At 44.2% G+C, this 22094-nt stretch overlaps 1 protein-coding gene across 3 annotated transcripts in view; it reads right to left on the minus strand.

The window, feature by feature from the left end:
- LOC147615452 (uncharacterized) overlaps positions 1–22094 on the minus strand; it is a 52963-nt gene that overhangs the window by 24875 nt on the left and 5994 nt on the right. For all 3 annotated transcript variants that reach the window (XM_086779560.1, XM_086779561.1, XM_086779562.1), the window contains exons 3-10: positions 10201–10312; positions 9317–9418; positions 7665–7798; positions 7402–7535; positions 7146–7297; positions 7013–7054; positions 6637–6692; positions 6328–6558 (exon numbers count right to left, since the gene is read on the minus strand). In XM_086779560.1, coding sequence (XP_086635686.1) covers positions 6328–6558; positions 6637–6692; positions 7013–7054; positions 7146–7297; positions 7402–7535; positions 7665–7798; positions 9317–9418; positions 10201–10312 — 963 coding nt within the window. The remainder of the gene's footprint in view (positions 1–6327; positions 6559–6636; positions 6693–7012; positions 7055–7145; positions 7298–7401; positions 7536–7664; positions 7799–9316; positions 9419–10200; positions 10313–22094) is intronic.

Here is a 22094-nt window from a genome sequence, read left to right on the forward strand (position 1 = left end):
CCATACAATGATATAGACCCTCTAGCCTTATTCCACTTTACATGTCATCATCCAAGTGGCAACTCCTTTTCCACTCTTTGGGTCAACACTCACACACCATTCAATATTACATGTGGCGTTCTTATCTTGCACCTCTAGGGTGCGTTCAAACACTCAACCAAATAACCCATTCATTTTACATTACACGTTTCAACACCCCTCCAATCAATTTTATCACTCACCTCTCACCCCCAACCAATTTGGCATTGCCAATCTCAACACTCCCCCTGAATGCGTGCCCGGGAGAAGGAACCAACCCATAATGCGACAACTATGCGTGCACAACTCAACACAAACCACAAATACATCCATTTCGAGTACCCTTGGACTCAGGTAGGGGACCCTCATAAGTTGGCTGAGAAAATACCCACAAAATCCAAGTGGTCAAAAAAAAAATCCATGGTTTTTTTTTTGTAAGCCGATATTTACCCGCTATTTTAGGACACTGGAGAGAGAAAACATTACAAACATTTTGGCCAAGGCCGGGCAGAGAACCCATGTGAACAACCTCGATAATGTGTGATTCTCTTTTAGGAATAAGATATTATCCCCAAAACAAATGTGAATGAGGGCTTACAAAAGGTGGGTGAACCTTCCCTTTGAAAATAATTAAATTTTCTTGGACGCGGCACTACCTGCACATGGCTGTAGATGCGTTGAATGCACCCTCTTGAGATCCCTTTTTTTTGTTGACTTCGTTCTCGGTACATTGACTGCACTATAATTTTCAGCTTTCCTTTTCTGCTACACTCCAAGACTTCCAATCGGGCCCATGAGTCCATTGGCCTTCTTTTTTTCGAAGAGAACCTGCGCTTCTTTCTGATCAATCAATCTGCCATAGTTGTTGCTTGCACCTCCTTTGAACTAGGTGCGTCACTGCTTATTCCCTTAAAGGACAGGGCCGTGGTGGTGGGTGACCCTTATCCACCCACCATCTTTGTATATCTATTGCTCTTATGCTGAACACTGCGAGCTATGCCTTCGTCTCTGCTACATAACCTCTCTCTACGTGGAGTTTCAAATTCCCTTGGGTGGTCAAACTTTTCCTAATTTGTTCTCTGGCTACAATGCTCTCTCACTGCACTCACGCTCTGTACACCTAAACTAGTAATAGGCGACCATCTTGAAAAACCCCAAAGGGGCCAACTGAAACTCACCACAATCCATCTCCTTCAGCGTAAAGTCAGTTCCCTCAGCCCTCCACCTCCTACACTTCCTGGATTTTGTTAATCGCCATCATTGGCTTTACCAAGGTCTCGCTATTTCCAAAGCCATCCAATGGTATGAGAAATGTTGGCTTCCCTTGCTGGCAGATTCTGACTGTGGATTTACACCCATTGTCCATGTCGCCTCTTCATCAATTCCTTAGAGGAGATGCTCACTCTTCTCTTTGTGCATTTGACTCTACTCATTGCTTGATCTTCTTGCTAGAGCATTTATTGCTCTATTGTTTTATGCTCCTTCTAAGCATAACCTGCACTCCATCTAGACTACCATTATTTCCAAATGCAAAACATACATACATACCTTTGGCTCAATATTTACTTCAAGCTCCTCCTGGTTGCACCCTCTTAAAGCTCCATCATTGAGCTTACCAAGGCTCTCCAAATCCTTCTCTTTACTGCAATTTTCCCAACTACCTCCTATCTTGAGGTTTACACAGCCAACAACGTGGCTATAGTGAGCTTCCCATTGTGTTCACAATTTTCATGCTCTCCTCTTGCATGTCAAACTACTACAAGGTTCCCACAAGAAACCAAGGTGCATAAACCATTGTGAAATTTCCCATAGCTTTCACAACTTTGCTCATCTCATTGAGCAACATCCACAAGTGCATCCTCTTCTTGATGCACACACATGTGAACTCCATTGAGTCCACCATCTCACTTCCATCATCTTGACAAGCATGCATCTCCACAAGAGAATTCTCCCATGCTCAATAACCAAAAACATTGAGACAAAACTACACAAATTACCTCCACAAACTCCTTCGCAGCTTCTCCTTGTTGACACTGAAGACTCCATAGCCTTCATAATTGCTGAAATCTCCATTTTCAGCTTCTTTGGGCAGCATCATAATCTCCAAATGTCCATAAGCATAATCTCTCTCCAAATGCAATACTAATGACAATGAGTGTGCTAATTTTTTTCATAATAAACTGAAAATAATGCTTAATCAAGCTCGAGGGCATGCAGCCTTGGGGGTGCTTGAGAGGCAGTGTGCACACATACAGTTTTAGGAGCCGCGCACCAAATAGTGGCTATTTGATACACTTGTCACACCGACCCTCCTGTACGGAGCTCCAATTTGGGGGGCCAACATACATCACAGATCTCAGAGAGGGACGGATGAGGGATGGAGGCATATGGAGAGACCACTGATTATGATAATTGCCCGCATGATTTGAAGCAAATCATTGGTACCACATGAGATTGTTCGGGCTGAGTTGAGTGCCGCACTAGTAGTGACCGAGGCCCTATTCCAGGCAGTTACCTTTTTACAGTGGCTATTGGAGCTCCCTCAACAGAGGTACTCCCGATTGGCATTGACCTCATCCATACAGTTGGCAGAGGATGGAGATACTCATTGCTGGTATGCTCAGATGAGATCATGGCTTTGACCTACATGGTTTGCGGATAGAGGCACTCCCACCCTTTCAATTCAGCTTGGATTGTCCATTTTTGGATCTCACCCGCTCAGAGAAGAACCGCATGATTAGGATGGATATCGTGAGAGTGGACACAAAGAACCGCATGATTAGGATGGATATCGTGAGAGTGGACACAAAGAGGACATGGACTAGTCCCCTTGAGTCCGTAGGCACGAAAATGGCTCAGAGCCATTTTCTGCACCTCTCACCATATGGTTTTATCACTTGCCCGGCGTACATGGATGTACACCTATCACATGGGATATGTTGTGCCATTGGACCATAGTCACAAGAAACCTTTCGAGGTTTTTTGGGGTTTGTTTCAAAAGGTTTCGTCCCTCGGCTTAGAAACCGTGAGGTTTCAAAAAATCAATAATTTCATATAAGTATAAATGCTTAAAGAACTTATAGTAGCCATCTAAAAACAGTGTAATGATGAAAAATGGTGTCTTCTCACACATCTCGAGGAACTATCCTTATTTTGGTGAGGCATTATGGCAATTTTGCTTGATTAGATGCCACAAGTGGTTCAATGAAGGACTCTTAAGAAATTGAAGAAGAGAAGGTAGAAATTGGGAATGATTTAAGACATTGAAGGATGGTGTATGAAGAGAAAGGAGAAAGAAGAGAGGAGAAGAAGAGAAAGGGAGAAGAAGAGGAGAGACGAAGAGAAAGAAAGATGAAGAAGAGAATGAAAGAATGAGGAGTAGAGGTGAAAGAAGTAGCAAAAGATGGAAAAGGGAAGGAGGGAGGCAAGAGAAGAAGAGGGAAGGGGAAGGGAGGGGGGAAACGAAACCTGAAATTTGGGTGAAACTGCCATACTGGAGAGGTTTTGAGGTTTTTAAAAACCGTTTCGAACTTTCGAGATTTCGAAAGGTAGAAACAGGTTTTTTTGTTACCAATTGGACAGATCCAGACCTCATCACACCAGCTGCGGATTGACACCGGGTGATATGTGCATCAGATCTCATTTGTCAGCTATGCTACCAGAAGGCAGAGACAGAGGAGCACTATATTTGCCGATGTAAAGTCTATTATGAGATCCAAGGGAGATATCACTGCCTCTTCTGAGAGGGTTTTGGGCCGTTACGCAGGGTCGTGGAGTTTGAGGATCAGAGATGCCTGGGATTGTTCCTACTTGAGCTCAAGAGACACAAAGAGACCCTCTTGGCAAACAGAAGACCGAGCCATGATGTACCTAGACAGAGGATCCTGACAGATTTCTTCAGCACCAGCAGCCCAACCCACACACCTCCTGGTACGTCCTCCATCGGGCCATCAGGACACCAGCCATGCTCCCAGGGAGTCACCATTGATAGAGCAATCGTCTTATGTCCTGCTCGTTGGCCACGCCCACCAGGATCCCGACCACGGCATCCTCACCATCGTCAGATCAGAGCCATTATTGCTCGGCAACGGAGGCACCTACCTTGCTTCTACGACCTCTCCATTCTAGACAGCCCCATGGCGGAGATATTTGAACTGAGGAGAGGGCAGCACTTCAACTGATCAGCATACATGGATCTACTTGATATACATTTTCCAGTATTTTCTACTCAGTGTTTATAACTGTAAGATAGTCAGTTTATTGTACTTTTCAGTTTCATTTGGTTGTTCTCTTTGATGAGACACCAACTTCAGATGGACTCTCAATTTTGGTCTCATAGGCCATTATGGCCTCTTAGAGACGTTAATATATCATTTCATTTCATTTTAATTTCATCTCTCTCTCTCTCCATAATGGTCTCATAGGCCATTATGGCAGACAGGAGGCCGAGCCATGATGTACCTAGACAGAGGACCGTGACAGATTTCTTTGGCACCAGCACCAGCAACCCAGCCCACACACCTCCTGATACCTCCTCCATTGGGCCATCAGGGCACCGACCATGCTCCCAGGGAGTCACCACTGATAGAGTAGTTATCTTATGTCGTGCTCGTCGGCCACGCCCACCAGGATCCCGACCAAGGCATCCTCACCATCGCCAGATCAGAGCCATTATTGCTCGGCATCGGAGGCACCTACCTCGCTTCTACGACCTCTCCATTCTAGACAGCCCCATGGCGGAGACTTGATCTAAGGAGAGGGCAACACTTCAACTGATCAGGATACATGGATCTACCTGGTATACATTTTTCAGTATTTTCCAGTATTTTCTACTCAGTATCATCTCGGAGTCTTACAGTTCTGTTCTTATAACTGTAGGACAATCAGTTTATTGTACTTTTTAGTCTCATTTAGTTGTTCTCTTTGATGAGACACCAACTTCAGATTTACTCTCAGTTTTGGTCTCAAAGGCCACTATGGCCTCTTAGAGACGTTAATATATCATTTCATTTCTCTCTCTCTCTCTCTCTCTCTCTCTCTCTCATAGGTCGAGTTCGGCCTCTAGTAGATGTTAATACAGCTTTCTTTCTTTCTTTCTTTCTTTCTTTCTTTCTCTCTCACCCATGACGAGATTTCATGGACACTATGTACACATCATTTTGGTCTCATAGACCCTTTGGGTCTTTTGAAGACGTTAATATAACTCTCTCTCTCTCTCTCTCTCTCTCTCTCTCTCTCTCTCTCTCTTTTGAAGACAGGCAGATTTAGAGGCATACCTCCAGGGAACAGGATTTGTCAAATTTGTTGGATGGAGCCAAAGCAAGAGGAGCACTACATCTGTCGTCGCTGCACAGCATATTATGAGATTCGAGGGCGCTACCATTGCCTTTTCAAAGAGGAATTTGGACCACTGGCTAGAGTCATGGACTATTGTGATCAGCAATGCTTGGGTTTTTATCTCCTGGAGATCCGCAGGCTGAGAGAGTCCATTATCAGGAGCAGACGCCCGACTAGCAGGGAGTCCACATAGAGACAGATTACTGACTTCTTTAGAGGGACTACCTGGGAGGACACACAACCGACAGCCCAACAGTGGGCACCCCGTGGGACTCTAGTTGAGAGAGCTATCCAGTTGGGCAGATCCAGACGCCCGAGGGTTCGCGGATCCTCACATCAGAGACGGTGCCTACACCAGAGGATTCGGAGCATCATTGCGAGGCATCGGGCTCGTCCGACCAGGCATCTCACTATGGCAGATATCCAGGCCATCCGGCAGAGACCCATGCTAGAGCTCCTAGGATGATTACAACTCCAGCCATATACTGTTGTACTCACTCTCACTTTTGTACTCCCCCATATTCATGTATTCATGTATTCATGTACCCCATTTTGACTAGTAGCATTAGCTTCCCACTCTCCCTAGTTGCTGCTTCAGGATGCTCCCTACTAATGTATTGTAGGGCTAGATACTTACCTTCAGTTCTTTCTTTTCTTTTCCAGACAGTGTATCAGATGTCACATGGTTGTAACTTTGGTCTCATAGGTCACTTTGGCCTTTTGAAGACGTTAATATAACATTTCATTTCATTTCTCGGAAAACCTAAATCAAGTTCTGTAAACAAAGACAAAATAGAAGGGGGGACAAAAAGAAATGTCGTCACAACACCAACCACCCCCTCCCCTCCCCTTATTCCCAAAACAATCACCAAAGATTTACAAAAAGACACAGCAAGGCTCCATTCAGAAAACATACAAGTGACTTGCAGTTGCAAATATTCCACCCCGTGGTTTGCTGAAGTGGCAGTTTACCTCTGTAAGTCCCCTTCTTGCAGCCGGGACTTCTCCAGGTGGCAGATAAAAGCCTTGCCAGGTGAGGCCCATGGTGCAGATAAGTAATCCAAAGATTGCATATGAATGAGCCGTGAAACAGTCCTTGCAAAGGCAAACTCCTCGTCCTTCTCTTCATAGAGATTTTGTCCTCCCTTTGACTGCTTCTCTTTTACCAAAACAGCGGCTTCAGAAACGTCCAGTTCTTCCACACTGCCAAAAAACACAGGCCTTAGGACAAGAAACAGGCTTAATATGCCAATGTTATCCTTCTTCAATCTCAGCGTATACCTTGGTTGATACAGATCTTTGGGATCCACACTTGCACTTGCTATCAGCTTCACCTTCTTTTGAAACAACAAAACAGTAATACATTTTTAACCACCAGCATCTATTAGTAGTATACCCTCTTTGTACATCCATATGGTTACATATCATGTAGCTATGGGATTTGCCTAAGGACTGGTGCATAATTAGGGAATCTAGAAAGCTTCAGCCAGTACTTGAGGTGGCCAATGAAGGGACGCATTTCCTCTTAGTGTTGACCACCGCTAGCACTATCCCCTCAAGCACTGCCCTAAGCTCTCTAAATTCCCTAATTACACACCTTCCCTCGAGAGGACCCCGTAAATAGAGGGCATGTAACACCATAGCACACATCTTGTACCTGTTCATAAAGCACATCAACAAGAGTGATAAATCTCCTTGCCTGTAACAGAGAAAAGGTCATAATTATCAAATGGTCAAGAAAAATCTAAAAGAAAAACTACTACACCGCATCCACAAGAATCATGAATTACCATCTCATTGTGAGAAGAAGTCAGTTGAGGTATGTTTGCAACAAAAACAGTATGGAAAGATGTAGCAATGGCAAGGTAATCTGATGCTCCCTTTGGTGTACCACAAAGATCTATGAAGTTGAAGAATGCAATACCACCAGCTGCCCTTGGAACTGAGGCAGATCGACAGCAGGATTGCAAATAAGTTTCGATAGATGTTTAGAGTAACCAAGCACCAAAAGGATCGAAGACATTGTCAAGACTGTTTGATCCATACCTTGGATGGAGCGTGAGCCTTCTTTCAAAATAGTGGGCTCTATTGGGCGCCCACCTGCAAGTTGTATAAAAGCTTTTTCAAAAAGATTTGTAGTCTCCGCATTCAAAGGTTTGTACCATACAGTAGAAAGGGCACTGTAAAAGAGGCATGTTAGGGCCAAAGGTTTGTACCATACAGTAAAAAGGGCACTGTAAAAGAGGGGTTTTAGGGCCTCATGTCCTGCTAAACAATCTGGTCTGCAAAAGAAGTAGAAAGAAACCAACCTAGTACCATCTGGGCGGGCACCTATTAAACGATAGTCTGGAGACCCAGGGTGGAAAGCATGGACCTCACAGTGGCGCTTTATTGAGTCAATGCACGGCAAGAATAGCTCCCTTTGAAGCCCATTCTTGTAGAGCTTCCAAAACAACATACACCAGTGGAAAATTCCTGTAATTTCCAAAACTTAACAAAAACCAAAGTGTGAGCTTGACTCCATAAGAATCTACTCACAGATCTTCAAATTGTCAACTCCATCATGCATAGCATAGACTATGTGCTATGGCATCCCCACTCCTGTCATCAGCACCCAAGAGTAGGTGCAAGTTCATACATAAAGATATATCACCGTAGTAGACAAATCTACATAGATAAACCAACGAACTAAGTTTCTATCACTTCTCTGGATGTGAAGAGCAGAGTTACCCATGACGAAGGCTATAACTGATGAGAAAACACACACAGTAGCTGGTTGGGAAATCACACTGCTTCAAATAGAAAGATTTGATACAAACCAGCTGGCCACAACTTTGACAAAGACTTCAAAAGAAATCTGTATGTCCACTAATATGGCAGAAAGATATACCAATGGAAAGTTCAAATTATTTCCCAAACTTAACACTAACAAAAGTGTGACCTTGACACCACCAGTGTCTACTCTCACAAAGGTTCATATCATCAACTCCATCATGCATAGCATAGGCTACATGATATGATATCCCCACTCAAACAAATTTTCATAGAAAAACTATCAAATTCAGTTTCTATCACTTCTTCATAAGTGAAGGTCAGACAATTTTCATAGAAAAACTATCCAATTGAGTTTCTATCACTTCTTCAGAAGTGAAGCCAGACTCAACCATGATGAAGGCTATCACTAAAGAGAACACACATATACAAACGGTAGCTAGTTGGGAAATTGCACCGATTTGAATAGAAAGAATCAATATAAATTAACTGGCCACATTTTGAACAAAGACTTCAAAGAAATCTGCATGTCCGCTAATAAGCAGAAAATTATACCATTAGAAAGTTTATGTTGTAGAGCTGGTAGAGAATGAAGGGGAGAGGGAGATCTTGAGTTCCTTGCAAGCAAACCACACACAAAAAGAGTCTAGAGAGGACTAGCTTCTAGGCTCCTAGAGGCTAGCATGTTGACTTTCATGTGACATTGTCACATGAAACACTTTACGTTCCAACCTAAACATGCCACATTAGACATCACCATATCCTCCCCGTGAAATCGAACAAGAGGCAATATCACATAGTATCCTTACGGGTGACACCACCAAGAAAGAGATTTCGTTGTAAATACACAAGGTGTGTGAGATAATTGGGACTTATCTAGGAGGTACACACTACCACGTGCAATATAGAAGACTTTCCTATGGCATTCAAAGCACTATCAGCACGAAAGTTGAAACAATGTCTACTTTCAACCACGGTCAGTATAAAAATAAGTTGGCTGCTTTTACTGGCACGTGGAGAGAAGAGGACTCGTTATTTTGAATGAGGAGAACTTATAAGAGTGGCAGTCTTGTACAAAATCCATGTATGCATCTGAAGGATAGGAAAGGTCTTGATCAAGAGAAACATATTTATAGAAGCTGATTGACAAAGAAAATCGTGCATTTACCTAACTATAAGCAAGTGATACCTCCATAGGAGCACGATTTGAAGATGTTACCATCACTGCACCCGATTTAAATAAGCTTTCCAGTAGTCTTTTGAGTATCATTGCATCAGCTATGTCGATAACCTGATGAAAAAATCATGTTACCAAATAAGGAAACATATCACTAACACTAGATTCCATCAATTGTGTTTAAGATTTGCAACTGACTCAAGGGTGTAATAAAATTTGATTGTATGCATAGCCACCTCAAGAGAGGTTTTCTTTTTCCTCCCTTTTTTCTCTTTTTTTATTTTCTTCTTCTTCTTCTTTTTTTTTTGTGGGGGGGGGGGGGGGGGGGGGGGGGGGGGGGGGGGGAGAGATGAATGTTCTCAAAAGGCATAACAAGACTAGTGATACTGATAAAGACAGACTGATGCTAATCCGTTGCTCGATTGTGTAACAATCAATACTGATTGAGTATTCGTATGTTACTAACTAATGAGCAAGTACAAAGAGACAGTAAGTTGTCACCTAGCATCGTATCAGACGATTAGGCTCAGTAATGCACACTCCCAAGTGGATGAAGACCAAGAAGTGGAGACCAAGGAGTCAAGACCCAGATCAGCCTTGCTCTGGTAGCCGGTGAGCTAGCCAAATCCTTCTCAATGGTCCAAATGAACTAATGAGAGATCCTTGTGAAGCACACTGGGCAGAGGTCAAAGCCATTATCCCATGTGACCCAATCTACTGCACCTTTTCCATTTCCATTTCTTTCATTTTTTCAATACAAAAGGCAGTAATGTGTCGTAGTGGGTGACCTTTTTTGATTCATACAGAACAGAGGATATGATTGACTGAAGCATCGATTGTATGGATAAACAAAACTATTCAATGTAACAACGCAATGTAAAACAAAGTATACACACTTGAAATTCATCAAAGCATAAGAGCCAGCCTGCGTCCAGAAGGTCTTGCGCCACAGCTTTAATAACATCGTTTGTCTTTCCACGTTCTCCTTTCAGCCTTGCCTCATGCAACCTATCACCCTCATCAGCAACAAAAAATCATTGCTAAGTGCCCATTCCTTTAAAGAGCACAACAGATCAAGCTCTTGGCCTTCACATGCATACATTTAGAACAGCTATGTAGATCTACACTAGCACAAGGGTGTTATTAGTTGCAATAAAAACATGTACGCTGATTAACGCGTAAATTAAATCAGTGTCAGAATTTCACTAACAACTGCATGGTTTTAGAATCTCTGAAACACAAAATTTGAATATACAGAGAAGAGGAAGAGAAGGAAGAGAATGACAGCGGAAGTTTTGATACTCTCAATCTTAACTAATGTGTATTACTGAACCAAATATAGCTCGAATATTTACAACGAATCCTCCTAGATTTGCTGAAACTAAACGGTTTGCTAAGTTCTATGTGAACAGAGCCAAAAACCCTGGTTCCCTCCTGTAGTCGTCTCCCAAGTCCTAAATGCTGAAATCTATTGCAATAGGAAGCCCTCAAAAAGCTGTAAATTAATGGCTGTCGTTCATGCTGAATCCAGTACTCTTTATGACTTGATCTTCTCTCCCTTGGCTGGCTGTGCAACAAAGTACTTGTGGAAGATATTTAGAATAGCCAGAGGGGAGTCCCATTTATAGAAAAGTAGGCCAACAACATCGGCTAATTTTGCATTAATGTGTTTTGCATCTCCTGCCTTCACTTTTTGGTGGGCACCCTACTGTTGCCCTTGCCCCATCTCAGCGCCTTGCCTCACCCTAATAGGCTCTTTGATCCCTTTCTTTACAACATGGGCTGATTTTCTTTTTGAACCCTAAACTTAACTAGTACCCTAACCCTAGCCCTAATCGGCAGCCTCGAACGACACATGCATCTGAGAGTTGGAGCTGAAGCATGTGACACTTCATGATGCTTAAGCATAATCAGGAAGACAGGTCACAGGATGTAGGACAGCCCTAGGGCTCCTGGACAGGCAGCCAAGAGGGTAACCAGCCCCTAGAGGACTGTAGGCCAGGTGTGGGGCAGCCCACACAGGCTGCCCAGCAGCCAGAAACAGAGGCGCTTTATGGCCAGCAACCCACGTATGTGACGCGCAGGGAATTTAGCATTAAATGCTGAATTTACAGGTCGTGGGACCATTATTAGACAGCCGACTGGTTTTAATCCAACCGATTAGCATCACTGAGGGGTATAAATACCCATTGCATTATTCAGTTCCATTCATCTCATAATTCACCAAGTGCTGAAGCTGATCAAAGGGCCAAGACAGCCAAGGATAAGCTAACACAGAAGGGGTGAAGGATTGAAGGTCAAGGGAAGAGGATTCTCCACAACCAAGAAGGTTCAGGTTCAGTCTTTTATTTCAGTTTTGTATCATTCTAATAAAAGCAAATACACCATTTGTGGTGGGGGCCCTACAGAGGGTATTCGGGACCCAATACTGTGTCCTCTTCTCCCTCTCTCTCTCTCTCTCTCTCTCTATTTATCTCCACATCTACATTCAGTTTTGTGCGTTAATTTCGTCACGACAAGTGTGCTGTTTCTCTGATTTGCATCCCATCTCATCACATCTATTTACCTCTCATTCTCATCACATCTATTCTTATCACATCCATCTATCCATTCATTCCCATCTATCTGATTCGCATTACATATCATCACATCTATTTATAGAATATAAGAGAATTCTTATTTTTTTTAAATAAAGATTCTTTACGCATCTATTTATGCATAAGAACAACTTCAGTGGGACATAACACTTTTATAAAAAATCGTTTATGCATCTATTTATGCATAAATTCAATTTTAAAGAGAATAACACTTTCGAAATAAAAATAAATCTTTTATGCATCTTTCTATGCATAAATTCAATTTTAATGAGAATAACTCTTTTGAAACAAAAAAAAGTTACCGATCTCCCCCTAAACTTCCGCATGTTACAGTGGTATCAAAGCCTACTTCAAGTGTAAAGATTTAGCAAGAAACCAGAATTTTTTCTCACTCCTGTGGTTGGTTTTCAGACTCCAGTGGACTACCCCTATCAGAGTGACTCATGTCCCTCGAAGGACGGTTGGTTTTCAGCCTCTAGAAGCCTCCGGAAGTCTCCCGCACACATAGTGGATGGCCAAATTGTGCTGCGGAAAAGAAGTGTGTTTTCTTGCTATGGCGAGCTTCGACGATGAGAGAGACCAAGAACCTTGGGACCAAAGTGCACTAGGCAGCCCTGCTAGGGCACCAAGCATGAGTGTTACACAGATGTTCCAACAGATGATGTGAGCAATCGCAGACCAAAGTACCAAGTTGGAAGAGCATAAGGCACAGATAGAGGCTCTGGAAGAGCGCACCTGTTCTCCAGCGCCACGTTTTCCATCTCCTCCTCCCTCTCCTTTCGTATCCTAGATTCTCGATCCTCTACACAAGGACCCTCTCGACGGGTCATGACCACAGCTGAGTTCAATGTTTGAGTTGCAGATGTGTGCCTTGGAGATCTGACAACGCGAAGACGAAGCCATGCGACGCGTGGAACACGAGCATTACCTTGCAGCTTTGGACGCCACATTGACACCAGCAGCTTCCTCGAATCATTTTTCCGAGAAAATGACCTTCAGTATGTATAATGGTAAACTCGACCCCACAACTCTTTATTCATGGTTGCATCAGTTTGAAGCTTACTTTACCGCAGTTAGAAAGAATGATACTGACAGAGTGATCTTAGCCAGTTGGTACTTGGAAGGTGAGGCCATTCCTTGGTGGACCCAGTCGGCTCATGCCCACACTAGATTAGGTATGGCAGCTTATGTGTGGGACGAGTTTGTGCACGACCTTAAGCAGCAGTTTCTACTTCCCCATTACCTTGAGCGACTCGAAGACGAGTTCAAGGGAACGCGTTAGAACACGCAACCAATCCTTCAGTTTGCCAATAGAATTTCGACTTTATGTTTGCAATTAGGCTTATTTGATACGGACAAGAAAGGGCAATTTTTGTATGGCCTTCACACGCAAATCCAGTGGGAGGTGCGTATGGCCAACCACCTTCGAAGACGCACTCTCGCTTGCGTAGAGTGCTGAGATGAAGCACAATGGTGGCAAGCCAAGACTTCCCAGCCAGCTACTCCCAAGGCTACCACCTCGGGGGAGGAGGGGGGGGGGCAAGGGCCAAAACCAAACAGGATCTTCCCCAGGACAGAGCATGGGAGCCTCTGGCTCCAAGAACTCAAACAATGCGTCCAAGCTTTTACTCCAGACCAGAAAGCGGAGGCAGGCAAGATAGGTGGCAAGTTGAGTGCTGAGGAGATTGCTCAATACAAGGAGGGTAGGTGTATCTTTTGTCATACAAAAGGACACACTTCTCGGGAGTGTCCTAAGCAGACTACCGCTCCAAAGGCTGCCGCCTCAGCCTCCACAACTTCCGTGGTGAGCCCAACACCCACACAAACCCCAGTGGCTGCCCCTAGTTGTTTGAATCCCAATGCTTCATTTGGAGCAATCATTAGCCAGGAGCTCGAAGATAAGCAGAAGGGGCGCCCATAACCACCAGGAGTATGAGCGCAACGAATTGCTCAAGACCTTTGGGTACATAGATGGCCAGAGAGTCGTCTTGTTTCACAGCGGCAGCACGGAGGATGTGGTCACGAAACAGGCCGCTCGGCATGCCCATTTCATCCTGACTTCGGTGGACAAAGAGATTGAGGGTTTTAGCACAGGCATGACAACGAGCGTCAAGTATGAAGCTCTAAGTGCTAAATTGGTTATTCAGGGCATAGAATTTGTGCGTGATTTTATGGTTGCCCCTCTTGTAGGAGCAGACATAATATTAGGCATTCAGTGGTTTCACAAGTTTCTTCCTGATGTCAAGTGGGACAAGCACACTTTCCAGATTAATCAGAATGTGTCAAACGCCCCAGTGACCATTAAGTGTGAGCCACAAATTCCGAACTTTCCGCTCATAAGCCGCTTGCAGGCTAAACGAGCAATCAGGAAAGGCGCACATTGTGCGATGACATACATCCAGACTGCAAGAAGTATTTGGCTCTCCATGAAAAGTTCCAGAAGATTTTTCTTCGGGACAATCTCCCTCCCCAACTCCCCCCATCCAGATCGGAGAACCACAAGATCGATCTCCTGTTGGGGTAAAGGCGTTATGCCCACCCTTATAGTGTGTACAAGCCCATAAGTTATAGTACATAGTACACTTAGTACTTTTAATGTACTAAGTGCACTATGTGTACTAGTGCAATATACATGTGTGATAGGGGAGTCACACACTCATGCCTCATGAGTTGACTTATCCCCACAACTCTCTCTCTCTCTCTCTCCCTTGCTTCTCTGTGTATGTCTCCCATGAATGTACTCTAACCCTAATTCTGGTTTACTCCCCGTCAACTGGTATCAGAGCCATTCGGTGCAAGCAGATTCTTCGCCTGGTCCCTTGTTGTCTTCAGAGTCTCCAGTCAAGCAAGAAGAGCACTGTGTGGTTGTTGAGACAGCAGGTCTTTGAAGTGCAAGGAGTCAACGTGCTGGGCGCAGTCTGTATGTAATTTGGGCAGCGACTATGTGATGGCAGCGCAAGTGTGCAGCCAACCGCTGCCGTCGACCATCAGCCATGAGGAGTAGCCGCAGCATCAACTGGTCGTAAGCGTGGAAGGAGTGTAAGTCTAGGCGTAAGTTGAGCGAAGGCAACGAGCGAAGCGTGAGCAGAGGCTGCGTCAACAATAGGCGCTAGGCGAATAGGCTGCGAAGTCGACTGTGAAGGCGTCGGCTGGCGTCGGCTGGCGCTATTCGAAACGCAGGCGAAGGCGCATCGTAGCGAACCCGAACCCGGCGTCAACAAGCAAAACACGTCAGTTTTTTTTTTTAAAAAAAAAAATTTAAGCGCCGTGTGTCCGTGTGAAGGAGGAAGACTCCATTGCTTCTGTCCATGAAGCTGCTCGCCTTCTTTGACATGGTGCGCTGAAGCTACGAAGCAGAGAAGGAAGACCTCTTTTTTTTTGGAATCTCTTGAGGCTCTGCAGAAAAGGGGAAACCAGGAGTTTGTCACCCAGCCGTCCCTACCTGCACAGCTGCAGGAGCATCAGCATCAGCATCAAGCATCAGCACCAAATTCGCCTGCAAATCAAATCAAAAAAAAAAAATCAAAAATTTCAGAGGTATTTTTGCTTCAATTTTGCGAATTTCTTATCAATTCAAGCAATTGAGCAGGTACAGGTGCCCAATTGCTCAATTTTTTGAGCAAAATTGGCAAAATTGGGTGACATTGGTCACAATCAGGCTAAATTTGCAGGAAATTGGTCAAATCAGGATCAATTTGCAGGAAATTGGATGTCAAAATTTGGGGCTTTTGATGTAATTGTGCAATTAAGCACTCATACATGCTGTATGATGTGAAAAATCGCACATTTGGGCAAAATTGCAGCAAATTGCAGTGCAAATCAAGGGGCTTTTGTGCCGATTGAGTTGATTTGCATGCAGGCAATCGCATTTGATGCTGTGGATAATGTGTTGATGCCTTACAAGCACTCAATGTGCCTGTAAATCAAGGGGCTTTCATGTATTTGATGTATATGTGGCCAGGGGGAAGCATCGTGAACACTCTGGATGCCTTCATGTGCGTCAATGTACCATGCATGATCAGAAATTGATCTCAAATCAAAGGGCTTTTCAAGTTTGTATGCTTGTTGAGCTTGGCAAAGAAGCAGGCAAGACATTTATGCCTTGAATCCTCAAAAATCAGCTTGCAGTCAAGGGGCTTTTGCCCAATTTCTGTTCGGGACTGTTGTATGCAGTGTACAGGACTGTAAAAGTCTGATTTTCACTCATTTGGACAGCCAGGAGAGCATTTATTGCTACTGTACCTGCTGGTACAGATTTGGCACAGCTTTGTGCATGTTTTGGCATGGCTGTACACTATTTTGAGTGACCAAAAGGTTCAATTTCAGCTGCTGTACTTGCCGGTACAGGTTTGGTACATCATTTGTAAGCACTTGGTACTGTTGTACAGTACTTTGGAAGGGCAAAAGAGCACATTTAAGGTGCTGTCCAAAATCTGCAGCAACCAGATTTTGGTGTTTTCATCACATAAAGTGGGAGAACATCTGTGAGCACTTTGTGTGCTTTTGGTGCAGTGTTTGCACATTTGCAGGGAGTCAGACATTAAAGGTTGCATTTTGCTATGGCAACCACACAGGTGAGAGCTCTTCATTGTTTCACATCAAGAAGCTTGAAGGCTCGCATAACTATGATATTTGGCAAACCCAGTGCTACAATGTGTTGCTCCAGAAAAAGCAGCACAAGCCTATCAAAGAAAGGGGTGTAATGCCCGCTTCTCTTACTGCTGAAGAGTGGGAAGATATGGATGAGCTGGCAAGATCTACTATCATGTTGTCTGTGTCAGACTCATTACTTTTCAGCATTCATGAAGAGAAGACAGCTTGGGGAATGTGGCAGAGATTGCAGGACTTGTATGCCCAACAAAGTGCCTCAAGCAAAGTGTATTGGTTGAAGAAACTCATAGGTCTTCAGATGAAGGAAGGGGCGTCTATGACAGCCCATCTAAATGAGTTTAATGGTATTGTCAGCCAGGTCATCAATCAAAAGTTGGCAATGGACGATGAGTTCAAAGCCACTTTTTTGTTATGCACTTTGCCAGAGAGTTGGGACACATTCAGGACAGCCACTAGCAATTCGAATGCTATGCTGTCATATGCAGATGTTGAGGGTGCTCTTCTTCAAGAAGAGATGAACAGGAAAAACAACTCTGTTGGAAAGTCCAATGCAATGAATGCACGTGGGAGATCCCAGCAAAGGGGGAAAAGCCAAGAAAGGGGAAGGAGCAAGTCTCGCTCCAAAAAGGATTTGGAATGCCATTATTGTGGCAAGAAGGGACACATTAAAAAGCAATGCTACAAATGGAAAAATGATCAAAAAGAAAAGGGAAAAGGCAAAGACAAAGATAAAGATGAAGCCAAAGATGTAAAGCCAAAGGGCAAAAGTGGAGTCAAGATCGAAGAAATCAATGTGTCACATGCAGGTGGCAGTGAGGATGAGGTCCTCTTTACGTCTTCACTTGATGCCCATTCACTTCTTACAGGTGGTCATGGTATGCACTCATGGATCATTGATTCAGGTGCCTCCTTTCATGTCACAGGTTGCAGAGACTTGTTTGTCAGGTACTCTGCTGGCAATGAAGGAGTGGTTTATTTGGGTGATAACCATGCATGCAAGATACTTGGCAAAGGTGATGTGAGGCTTGTGTTTTCAGATGGCTCACAGCTTATGCTCCATGATGTTAGGCATGTGCCTGAGATCAAGAAGAATCTGCTTTCTACTGGACAGCTTGATGATGCTGATTATGTCACCACATTTGGTAGTGGAAAGTGGAAGATTAGTAAGGGCTCACTGGTTGTTGCCAGAGGCTCTAAAGTGGACACTCTTTATTTTATGCATGCAGGTGTTTGTCACCATGCTAATGTAAATGCAACCGAGCTGCCGGAAATTTCTATGTGGCATAGCCGGTTGGGACACATGAGTGTCAAAGGAATGGAGCAATTGTCTCGTTTGGGTTACTTGCCTTCTCTAAAATTTTCAAGTTTTCAGTTTTGTGAGCATTGTATATATGGTAGGCAACTACAGTGCCCCCACAAGAAAGCTCTTGGACAGAAAGATGCTCAGTTAGAGCTTGTGCATACAGATGTATGTGAGATGCCTCAGCTTTCTTTGGGAGGGGCAAAATATTTTGTGTCTTTTATTGATGATGCCACACGCAAGGTGTGGGTTTATCCTCTTCGTTTGAAGAGTGATACATTCTCAGTGTTCCAGAAGTTTGTTGCTCATGTTGAGAATCAAACTGGCAAAACACTGAAGGCTTTGCGTTCCGACAATGGTGGAGAGTATATGTCCAAACAGTTTCAGGACTTTTGTGATGCTAAAGGCATCAAGAGGGAGCTCTCTACTCCTTATGATCCTCCACAAAACGGGACAGCAGAGAGGATGAACAGGACCATTCAGGAGAAGGTCCGTTCTATGTTGTCACATGCTGCATTACCTCATGGTTTTTGGGCTGAAGCTGTTATGACAGCCGTTCACCTTATAAACAGGTCACCTAACACGAGGCTTGGTGGGAAAGTGCCAGAAGAAGTATGGACAGGGAAGCCTCCGTCATACAAGCACTTGAGAGTGTTTGGTTGCGTTGCGTACGTGCACATACGCAGGGAAATGCGCACCAAACTTGATCCTAAGTCTCACAAATGCATATTCCTAGGATATGGTGACAGAGGTGAAATGGGGTATAGACTTTGGGATCCCATGAATAGAAAGATCATACGCAGCAATGATGTCATTTTTGATGAAACATGCATGTATAAGGAGCCTGCAAGGCAACAGGAGCCTGGCAGAGTCATCTTTGATGATGATGGACATCATGGACAACAACAAAGGGCTGTAAATCAGCCATTACAGCAGGAAAACCAGCCCTTAAATGGTGCTGAAAATGGTCCAAATGGACAGCCAGATATGGCAGAAGATATCCCTATGGATATACCACAGTTAGAGGAGATACCGGGCATGATATTTCAGCCTTATGGCATGGAACAGGAGCCACCAATGGGTGATATGCAGGCTGGACAGCAACCTGCAAATGATGGTCATTGGGTACGGAGGTCCACTAGACCCTCCAGAGCCCCTGACAGATTTGTTCCAGGGGTTGACTATTTGATGCTTACTGACTGTGGGGAGCCCTCATGTTACAAAGAGGCTTTACAGAGGGCAGACAAGGCTCTATGGGAGCGTGCCATGAAGTCAGAGATGGATTCTCTGCATAAAAATGAAACATGGAAGTTGGTGCCTTTGCCTGCAGGCAAGAAGGTTTTGCCATGCAAGTGGGTTTACAGGCTCAAAGTTGCACCAGATGCAAAGCCAAGATACAAAGCCAGGTTAGTGGCTAAGGGCTTCAAACAGGAATATGGTGTGGACTTTGAGGAGATCTTCTCTCCAGTGGTCAAAATGACCACACTTAGAGCTGTGTTGGCTTTGGTTGCGCATGATGATCTGGACTTGATTCAGATGGATGTGAAGACTGCTTTTCTTCACGGTGATCTCCATGAGGAGATATATATGCAGCAGCCAGAGGGTTATGCAGTAAGTGGAAAGGAGAAGCTTGTATGCAAGCTGAAAAAGAGTCTTTATGGGCTCAAACAGGCATCATAAATTTGATACATTCATGAAATCTCAGAAATTCAGGAGAAGTGACATAGATCACTGCTTGTACACCAAAAAAGCTTTGGATGGCAGTCTATTGATTCTCATCTTGTATGTTGATGATATGTTGATTGCCGAGAAATCTCGTAAGGAGATGGATACCTTGAAGCAGAGGCTGCATCAGACCTTTGATATGAAGGATCTGGGTGATGCAAATCACATCTTGGGTATGCGGATACTTCGGGACAGAAATCAGCATGTGTTGTATTTGTCTCAGAAGGAATATATTGGCAAAGTTTTGCAGAGGTTCAATATGGATGGGGGGAAGAAAGCTAGTACTCCTTTGCCTCCATATGTGAAACTCAGTGCTATGGACAGCCCACAGTCAGATAGAGACAGGGCTGATATGGCCAAGATTCCGTATGCTTCAGCTTGTGGCAGTCTCATGTATGCCATGGTTGCTACTAGGCCGGACATTGCATTTGCAGTGGGAGTGGTTTCTAGATACATGGCCAACCCTGGCAAGAAGCATTGGGAAGCAGTGAAAGGTGTCATGAGATACCTGAAGGGCACACAGGATTTGTGCATTTGCTTTGGCAAACAGGATGCATTAGTGCATGGTTACACGGATTCGGATTATGCCGGTCATCCAGATAACCGGAAGTCTACTACCGGTTATGTATTTACATTCACAGGAGGTGCTGTGTCATGGATATCCAGGATGCAGAAGTGCACAGCCTTATCTACTACAGAGGCCGAGTATATTGCAGCCACAGAGGCTTGCAAGGAGGCATTATGGCTATCTCGGTTAGTGGTTGATTTGGGCTATACAGGGGATATTCCATTGTTGCATTGTGACAGTCAGAGTGCCATTCAGTTGGCAAAGAACCCTGTTTTTCATGCAAAGACGAAGCATGTGGATGTGAAGTATCACTTCATCAGAGAGGTGATAGAGAACAAGCAAATTCAGCTTGTTAAGATTCATACGGATGACAACCCGGCTGATCTGTTGACGAAGAGTTTGCCTCCGGAGCGGTTTGCTCATTGCAGACACTTGATGGGCATTGGATGAGGCCATTTTCAGCCTTGATATGGCCTTGTATATTATCATGTACATGCTGATTTTTCTTTTCCTTTACTTAAGGGCACTTTGCCTTTAAGTGGGAGGTTGTTGGGGTAAAGGCGTTATGCCCACCCTTATAGTGTGTACAAGCCCATAAGTTATAGTACATAGTACACTTAGTACTTTTAATGTACTAAGTGCACTATGTGTACTAGTGCAATATACATGTGTGATAGGGGAGTCACACACTCATGCCTCATGAGTTGACTTATCCCCACAACTCTCTCTCTCTCTCTCTCCCTTGCTTCTCTGTGTATGTCTCCCATGAATGAACTCTAACCCTAATTCTGGTTTACTCCCTCCGGAGCGGTTTGCTCATTGCAGACACTTGATGGGCATTGGATGAGGCCATTTTCAGCCTTGATATGGCCTTGTATATTATCATGTACATGCTGATTTTTCTTTTCCTTTACTTAAGGGCACTTTGCCTTTAAGTGGGAGGTTGTTGGGGTAAAGGCGTTATGCCCACCCTTATAGTGTGTACAAGCCCATAAGTTATAGTACATAGTACACTTAGTACTTTTAATGTACTAAGTGCACTATGTGTACTAGTGCAATATACATGTGTGATAGGGGAGTCACACACTCATGCCTCATGAGTTGACTTATCCCCACAACTCTCTCTCTCTCTCTCTCCCTTGCTTCTCTGTGTATGTCTCCCATGAATGAACTCTAACCCTAATTCTGGTTTACTCCCCGTCATCTCCTCCCAGGCTCAGAACCCCCGAGCAAGTTTCCATATCGCCTTTCCAAGGCAATGGAATCGGAGTTGGACCGCCAACTCCAAGATTTGTTGCAATCTAGCTTCATCCGCCCGTGTGTCGCCATTTGTAGCACCAATCCTATTTGTCAAGAAAAAAGATGGGTCTTCGAGTTTGTGTGTCGATTATCGTGCACTCAATAAGCTGACTATCAAAAGTAGATTCTCGATGCCTCGAATAGATTATATTCTCGAGAGGTTAAATGGGACTAAGGTATTCTCGAAACTCGATTTGAAGAGTGGGTAGCACCAGGTCAGGATTGTGGAGGGGAACATCCCCAAGACTTCCGTACAGAACGGGCCCACTATGAATTTGTGGTCATGCCTTTCGGCTTGACGACCACCCCAGCTACGTTCAACCACATGATGATGCATGTGTTCCGAGAATTAATTGAAAAGTGTGTGTTCATATTTCTGGACGACATACTAGTATTTTCAGCTACGATTGAGCTGCATGACATTGATGTGGAGAAAGTCCTGAAGTTCTTGGAGAGCAACGAGCTCTCCGTCAATGAGAAAAAGTTAGAATTTTATTTGTTGGAGGTTCATTACCTTGGATATATAATTAGTACTAAAGGCATTCGACTTGATCCGGCTAAGGTGGCCGAGATTGTCAATTGGAAAGTACCTCAGACTGCTTATAACATCAGATCCTTTGTGGGTATATGCCAAGCATACTCCACCAAAATAGACAAGTTTTTTGACCTCTCGGCAGATCTCACCGATCT

Source organism: Cibotium barometz, chromosome 40 (assembly GCF_041138505.1).
Source record: "Cibotium barometz isolate CiBa-2024 chromosome 40, ASM4113850v1, whole genome shotgun sequence".
NCBI classification, from domain to species: domain Eukaryota; kingdom Viridiplantae; phylum Streptophyta; class Polypodiopsida; order Cyatheales; family Cibotiaceae; genus Cibotium; species Cibotium barometz.